Raw genomic sequence first — 8,586 nt, forward strand, 5'->3', positions numbered from 1 at the left:
CGAAGTCCAGGAAATAGAATCCTCTAAATCATTAAGCTAAACCAATTGAAGCTTGCCCCACAAGTACTCTTAGGTTTTCTCTCAACAAATTTCGGTACTGATATGTTCCAAATGAAAATTGAGATTTTCTTCACCAAGACCATGTATGGTTTGTCTGATTCATCAACATCTATAAAACGAGCTGGGGAACCAGCACATCCTGCAACATAAGTAATGCCAATCCGAAGAGACAAGTGTGCACATCACTCACTGAATGTATCTAACTGAAGGTGTGGAATGCAGCATCGCTTTAATAATTCGTCTCAGACATAGCCGTCGCAATCTGCAGGCACAAAGCCAACATGCATGCCATTCTGCTTGCACTTGGCCAGGCTAATTCTTAGCATTCTTAGCACACATGCAAAGTCATACACTACATATGTAATACTGCCTCCGTTTGGATTACAAGCGACGTTCTAGAAAGCATGAACTTCCCCAATTCAAAGATTCAGCTTTGTATAGTGCAAATAAAAAAAGTAGATCAGTAGGGGGAGGAGCCCCTTCGGCTTTTTAATTAAGAGAGGGAAGTGTGAGACACACGTCGGAACCAAGGTTCGAACACGCGCCGGCTGTAGTGCAAACAATACATCTTATTTACAAATGTTGAAGACTGTACCTATCTAAATCACCATCTATTTACAAATAGAATTAGAGAAGTTCTAGGTACATCAGTAGTACTTGAAAAACAACATAAGTATCAGTCTGAAGATAATAGGCTTACTGGACACCTATCTCATTTTTCCAAATGAGTAGGAAAGAGAGATTTTTATTTTACTACTTCTATCTAGTCGAAGGTTTGGAATGCCGCATCGCTTCAATAACGAAAGAAGTACCTATGAGCATCTGGCGCTTCCCTTCACCTTAGACATTGCGCATCTCAATCTGAATGTGTCCTGCAGGGACAGAGCCACCATGCATGCCATTCTGCTGCACTGGGTCAGGCTCCACGTCCCCAACATTCTCGCCGCTTAAATGGACACCCCCGGAATTTTCAATGCCATCTACATGGAAGGGTTGTAGACCAGGGCTGGGGTTGTCACCTATGCCATTCTGCAACAGACGGGACTCATCGTCGGTGGCACTGTAGATGACACTTTCCACATCAGCCTTTCTCAACTCAGTGCATCTGGCATGAATCAACCTCATAATGCTTATCAGCAGCATGAGAGTTGAAATGGATCCCGTGATGAGAAAGAGACCGGAAAAGCTTTGCAAAGTGAGAGCCACATAGTCCGTATCAGGGACCATGCTAGCACCCACAAGAGGTGAAGCTGCGCCAAACCTTTTCTTTTCCATTTGTAAGCCCCCATCTTCTCTTGCTAGTTTCAGGATAGCAGTTGAAAGATTATGCACTAGCGGAGAACCTAGTTGAAATGCCTGAAGATAAGAATACGATGTTAGCAACTAAATTTTGTATCCAGACTGCAGGATAGCGCTGCAAGAACAAACCATGACTGTACCAAGGTATTAAGGTTGAGTAGCTTACAAAACCAAATCCAGGAGTCCTGTATATGTACCCAAGCATCATAAAATCATTTCTGTACTGATTGTCAGAGAGGAAATAAGTTAAATAGGGGATCTCATCAACGATAGCCGATACCCCTCCATTCTTGGATCCATTCTTCAAAGCTTCAGCATATTGTTCTTTCGTCGTGTAGTTCCTTAACCTGTTTTCATTGATGGTATGATTAAGCAAGAAAGACTGCACAAATGATTCATCTTGGTATCCTACAAAGTCATCACTCTTCCGGAGCATCTCAAAATCTGTCACCGAAGGACGTAGCCTCTTTGTATTCAGAATGGATGACAAGCTTGCAGTGTAGCTCTGGACAAGAATCAGCACTACAAAGCACCATATCACCACAACAATTTTTGACAAGGGGCTTCTAATAGTATGACCTGTGCATGAAATAGCCAAGAGATTTTAATCTCATAACCGTGGTAAATTAAAATACTTACTATAATGCATCAAATATTGTCAGGAAGTTTAAGCTTAAAGTGCTGACCATGAGAAAATGTCAAAGTGGAGAAAACGAAGTAGAGGGCTGTGCTACACTGTCTCAAACTTGATCCTTGGTACTCCTGATTTCTGGGTAGTTCAATCATCCACACGACAAAGCCAGTATAGAGGAAAAAGACCATGCTTGCAAGCCAAAGCTCCCCATTTAGTGCCTTTACAAATGTCCAACTGATTCTATAGGGTTCATCCACGGCAAGCACAAGCATAGACACACCAGACTGTGTGTATGGCACTGTAAAGTCGGTGGTGGTGATTCGTTCCGCGGTTATGGTCACATCGCCTACTGCTCCATCATACACCTGTTTATCCGCCAGAAAATTAGCAGAGATGAAAAGGTATTTAGGTACAAGTAATTATAGTGTTAACATATCATACTCGTAAAAAGGATGAGATGCAAGTTGGTATAGGAGTTAGCCTTACCCGTGAAGCCACGTTGCCTACTAGCTCATCGTAAGTACCCGTGAAGGCAACATATTTATAGCACGGGCCAGGTTGTAAATGTGTCATAGCATCCTCGAAGATATCAATGCTGTAGCCAGTGACATGTTGTTTCTTGGAATTAGGATCAGTAACATTCACAAAATCTTGAAAACCTTTTTTCCGTGGCACAGCAATCTTCAGCCACCTACCTCTGCAACTATTGCTTGTACCTAGCTTTCTTTTGTATTTTCTATCGGTTTCTTGATTAGGAAAGGTGATACTGTCCTTTCCAAGTGTAAAGCCAAACTTGGCATAGCCCCCAGGAACTGTTACGGGATCTTCCAGCGAGAAGGCACATGATGTTGGAGAAATGCCGGGGAAGGAGAGAACCGGGACTTGGTTGCGGCGACGGCCCAGGTGTGTGACATGATCTGCTTTGGTTAGTGTCGCAGGGCCCCATATGATGGCTTGCACTTGCCCATTCTTGATCAGGTCCTCGGCTGCCAAAATCACAGGGAATTAGCCAAGCAAATAGCATGATCTTGAACAATTAAGCAAGCAAATAGGGCTATCTTTGCATTATTCATTTAAGTATTTACACCATTGTTTTAAATAGCAGGCTATGCCAATAGCAGCGGTCCTCCAAATCAGCTAGCTATAGCTGGTTATTTCATAACCTTATCGGACAATTGTACATGAATCTTATAGCTGATCATTTAGCAGCACACTGCTCAAACCGCTATAATGAGGCTATGTATTTAAAACTTTGATTTACACTATACGTTGTAGTTTCACATCAAAGTAAGGGACAGCATCATGAAAGTGACAGACTATATTCTAGAGGTATGTTGTGCATCTGCATAACAGATCCTTTCTGCTTTCCTAACTTCTGTACATACAAAAATAACTTGAAAGAAATTTTTGCCCTACCACTCTGTACCCACTAGCCAGTGAGTGGAGTCGCGAGAAAGAGTACCTTGTGGGCGAGAGCTAAGGAGGCTTTGCCGCTAGCTGCAGCGAGGATGGAGGCCATGGCGGTCCGCTGGGTCAACAGAGGTCAGAGCCTCAGAGGGACCGTGGGTGGTGCAGCCGTTGCCCATAGCCAGTGGTGGCAGGGCGGCAAGCGGAGGAACGACTCGGCATCTCATCGCCGGGCGGGAGTGGTGTCTGGACATTGAGGGGGTGGCCTGCTGAGGCCGCCGCCGGTGATGGGGTTACGGCGGCAGAAGCGAGTTTGGGCGTGTGCCGTGTCGTGGTACTATTACGTGGGCCAACATTGCACTGGCCGACCCGATCGATTTAGGATTTACATAACGAACCAAAATCTTTTGCTCAAAGAAAAAACCGATTTTTTCTCAACAAAAAAAAAGACAAAATATGTCTCGCCAAAAAAAACCTCGTTTTCCTAAAAAAGGTAACACCCCTAAAACATTAATATGAACGAAATCCTTTCATATTTATCCCAGAATTTTTAGTGTGTGTATTTAACTGAATGAACTTATTTTTTTGAGAAAAAGGGATTAGGAGTTCAAAAGGTGTGACAGCTCCCGAGTGCTAGGCACTCTCTGTGAACAGTAAATTCAGAAAAATAGAAAAAAACTGAAACTTTGCAACATTAAAGATGGTCAAACTTTGTAGGTTCTTACAAGTTTTCATGCCAAAATATCATGTAGAGAAAGGTGTGCGAAATAGTTTCAGATTTCAGTGCTAAAAACTTCAAGCACTGAAATATTTTTCGTGTGTAGAGCTTCTCGAATGGTTTTTGGCATGAAAACTTGCAAGCATCTACAAAGTTTGATCATCTTTTATGTTGCAAAGTTTCAGATTTTTTTAATTTTTTTTCTGGGTCTACTGTTCATAGACGGTGCCTAGGCACCCGGGAGCTGAAAAACCACTCTCTTCACTTGAATTGAATGAACTTGTATGTTATCTACAGTACTCATCGTTAAATTTAAGTCCAGATTTGGATCGTATGGAAAAAAACATCTTTGAATTTAAGCTCAAGTAACGAGATACGAGTACATGCAGGGTTTAGATATGTTGAAGCGAAGACGACTAGAGAGGGATATTTAGGTTCGACGTATGTTCTTTTACCAGCATGTGCGGCCGTGGTCAGATCACCGCGCGAGTCTCGTACGAGCAGCTCGATCCGCGCGGCACCGGAGCCGGCGTGAGCGGCGTGGAAGTTGTCCAACGCCATGGAAGTACAGGCGCGCCTCTCCCTCCCCGCGTCGCTCGTCAGGTCCAGCACCACGCCGACCCGCACCGGCGCCGCGGACGCCACCGTTGGCGGCGATGCACCGGCAACGGCAACGGCGCTGCTCCAAAGCGTGTGCAAAGTGACGAGGACGACCACGAGCCTTGCTGCCGGCCACTCCATTGGCGCGCGCGGTGGCATCATTCCCTACTAATTCGGTGTACTTTACTGTCCGTCCGTGGATACGGTAGGACTGTACTCCTACATCATGTATATATACTGTCCGCCGTGTACGTATGTTGATGTGTATGCACCGCGCGGGGAGCGACGTGAAACAGTGGCAATGGTGGCCGGCGGCGAAATTTCCTGGGTAATCCTCCTCATCCTCGGGCAGAATTTCCTGTATGCAAGCAAGTTCTCTAGAAATGCAGTGAAAGTCTGAAAGTCTGAAAGTCTCTCTCTCTCTCCCTCTCTCTGTCTCTTGACTCGGCCTCAAGAAGTCACTTGGGTGCAAAGGCAAGAAGCGTAGCGCCATAGGACGCCCTCAGCTGCTTGATGGATCATCTTCGGTCTCTTGGCTCGTCCTCATGATTTGGTGAGTGTGTCCGGCAGCGGCAGGCATGTGAGTTTCGACGATGTTTCTGGTGTCAGTGTCAACTGTCAAGTAAAATATTCGCTAGGGTAACTGAAACATAGACAAGGAGAAAAAATAACGACAGCCGCAAGAATGGACATATATAGATCCTTGCTGCATTAGTAGCAGAACCGAAATCCCAGTGTCTGCGTGGGCTTTAGGGAGGTCGTACATACTACATGGCACATGCATGGATCCCTGCGAGAGCGGACGGAAGAGATTCGTGCTGTGAACGAAACGCGAATGAAAAAGCCTTTATCGTGTTTCGAGTAGGCAGGAGCGATGGCGAAGGTCGAGGTCGACTAAGGCTGGTGGTAATGGGAGTATCATAAGCGGTATCATGCATGCCAACTAAACTTTTAGGATGATGTGACACATAATTAAATAAAAAAAATGATGTGGTATCACACCATGATATCGTATCATATTAAATGTTGCACTACTTCGTGACATGCATGAAAATTAATAAGACAATCTAAGATACTAACTTATGATACTATGCATTAGGAAAATAGTATCATACACTAGTATCATATACATGATACTAGTAGATGATACTCCCCATTATGACCAGTCTAATGATGACTTGAGGCTAGAGAACAACCGAATCATCGTCGCAGTTTCATACATGCAGTAAATGAAACACCGAGAGTTTTGTGTACATCTTGATGCAGACTTGCTCTGACTCTTTTGATCCATGGCCGGCAAGGACTTGTCTCCAACCTAGCTGCTAACTCCGGTTCCGTATACTACAGGGTGAATGTATTAATTCTACGGACGACCTGCCGGGCACAGATCTTTGTTTATGAAAGTGATGGCATGGGTTTATCGATCCTTGCTGCACTAATTACTACGCAACACCTTTTTTGTGTGTGGATAATTACCTTGCAAGACCTATGCCTATGTTTGTGTTTTCTTGGCCGTTGTATTATAAAAAAACAGTAAAACCGAGCTACCTACGAGCCAGCACATCGATTTGTTGTTCTTAGAGTATCTACAGCCGTATGACTCAAACTATCCCTCATACGACCGTGAACGTGCCCGATCAATGACCGGAGAGGAGAGAGAAGAAAAAACGTGACCCAACCGGACCCTTCATATAGCATCCCTATACGTCCGGGCTGTCCGCGAACCCTCGTATCCATCTCAAATATGAGAGCTCGCGGACGCTGTCGTGGTACTAAGTCTGACAGTAAGAGTAGGGGTACGTATGAGGAGGTGAGGTCCTAACTACGGCGAGGTTGTACACATGAGTTTACGAGTTCAGGCCCCTCTCGAAGGAGGTAAAAGCCCTACGTCTCGATGCCCTGAGGCTGTCGACTGGAATATGAGTATGTGTGTTACAGGGGGTGCGAACCCGTGTGCCAGAGGAGGGGGTGGCTTATATAGAATGCGCCAGGACCCTAGCCATCCCATGTTACACAGGGTTCAATATACATTAAGACAGGGCGTTACTGGTAACGCTAGCTATAAAGAGCTGTAAATGATCTTTAAGACTACGGATTGAATGCCTGACCGTTGCCATCCTGGGGTGGCTTTAGGTCTTCTGTACTCCGAGTGGTTTCTTGTATGGTCGAATGACTTTATCTTGGTGGAATAGAATTGGGGTATCCGAGTGGGATAACTGGTCGAGAGGATTGCACTCCAAGGTGACTTCAGTCGGTATCCTTTGTTGTACTTTGAATGTTCTTGACTCTAGGGTAGTGACCTTGGGTAGGGCATCTAGGTCAGGCCTATGACCCTACCCTAGGTTTATGGCATCATCATTAGCCCCCGAATGGATTGAGGTCCGAGTGAAAAGAGAGTTGAAGTTGGTTCCGACTCGATTCCATGCTTCGGAGGCATTTCACCGGAATCAGGGAGTTATGCTGGGGTTTCAACTTCGTTTCAGTCGCCTTGATCAATTCAGAGGTCGCCGAGTGAGTTTTGCTGATAGTCTTCGAGTGTGTTATGGTGCAAAGTCTTCGGCGCAATTGGTTACTCTACGGTTCCCGGATCTTCCGGGATTCGAAATTTTGTAGAAGCGCCACGACGCCGCTCACTGTCGATGTCGTCAAGCCGGTGCCATGGAGGTCGGCGGCGCGGAGATCGCCATCATCACTCACGCCCACTTCACCACGATGACGCCGCGGAAGACGACGACTGGAACACGCCACGACGCCGCCCACCGTCGATGTCTTCAAGATGGTGCCATGGAGGCCGACCGCACGGAGCTCGATATCGTGGAGCCCGTCGTTTACTTCGTCACGCCGGAGGTACGCCGCTCAAGATGGTGACCTGGAGCCCGCCGTCGCACACCATCCGTCAACTCCATCTAGCCGGCACCAGGAGCTGTCCAACGACGAAGCCCAGGTGCTAGCCCCGATGTTCTACCATGTCGGCATAAAGGACCATGGGCGAACAGGTTCATGCTAAACAGGTGCATGGCGAACGGTACACTGACATACATGTCAATGGCGAGCGGATCACAGGCGTACAGGTTTTGTGCCACGCTTCCCAGAGGAGATGCCGTGGCGGAACCGGAGCTTGCAGCAACGTAGCCCGAGACAAGTCGATGGCGAACAGGTCTCTCCAGTGCACAGGTCCATTGTGTTTCGATCGTGGTGCACAGATCTGCTGTCTTGCTTCTCGGAGAAGACGGCGTGGCGGAACTGGAGCTCACAATGATGCAGCCCAAGACTGTTCCCTCCTTCAAGAGGTGCACCCACTGTGGCGGACAGGATCGTGATGTACAGGTCCATGGCATCGCCGGTGTACACGTCACTCTTTTGCATATCACCAGCCCAAGGCGACGCGACCTCTACAACTCCACCTTCCACATCCCCGTGAGGCGGCACCTTTGCCTTGGCGGACTGCCAAATACTTGGCGTCTAGCCAAGACGAGGCGCCAACCACCTCGGCCACGCCAATGTGAGCACGCATCAGTTTTTTTTGCAGTGACGCCGGTCTCCCCAAAATCATTACTCCCGCAAGGCGTAGCCCCTTGAACACCCCGATGAAGCAACCGGTCGTCGAGAAGTCTGAGCCAAGTGACCCATGCTACCCAACACCAACTACCCCAACGCCGCCAAGACCGACGAGGGCGGGCGTGGCCACCGCTAAGGCCACACTACATGCGGCGCGTGTAACGACGAGGACACGGGCTCTGCCGCCGCCCACACACACATCATCATCATCATGCATGGAGAACACCAAGCGAAGACAACGAAGACGACCACATGGCTTAATCGAAGGTATCTTGCGAAGCAACCCGCGGGAGTAATTAACCGGGAGCCT

General features: G+C 47.1%; 1 protein-coding gene across 1 annotated transcript; it reads right to left on the reverse strand.

Moving 5' to 3' along the window:
- Positions 1-583: 583 nt before the first annotated feature.
- On the reverse strand, positions 584-4,859 carry LOC123157648 (glutamate receptor 2.9). The gene is made up of 5 exons (XM_044575902.1): positions 4,574-4,859; positions 2,480-2,979; positions 2,046-2,358; positions 1,526-1,938; positions 584-1,416 (listed from the first exon to the last, which is right to left on the reverse strand). Exons 1-5 carry the CDS (start codon positions 4,857-4,859, stop codon positions 901-903), a joined length of 2,028 nt encoding a protein of 675 aa, XP_044431837.1. The 3' UTR covers positions 584-900.
- Positions 4,860-8,586: the final 3,727 nt, after the last annotated feature.

This window comes from Triticum aestivum, chromosome 7B, assembly GCF_018294505.1.
Source record: "Triticum aestivum cultivar Chinese Spring chromosome 7B, IWGSC CS RefSeq v2.1, whole genome shotgun sequence".
Taxonomy (NCBI): domain Eukaryota; kingdom Viridiplantae; phylum Streptophyta; class Magnoliopsida; order Poales; family Poaceae; genus Triticum; species Triticum aestivum.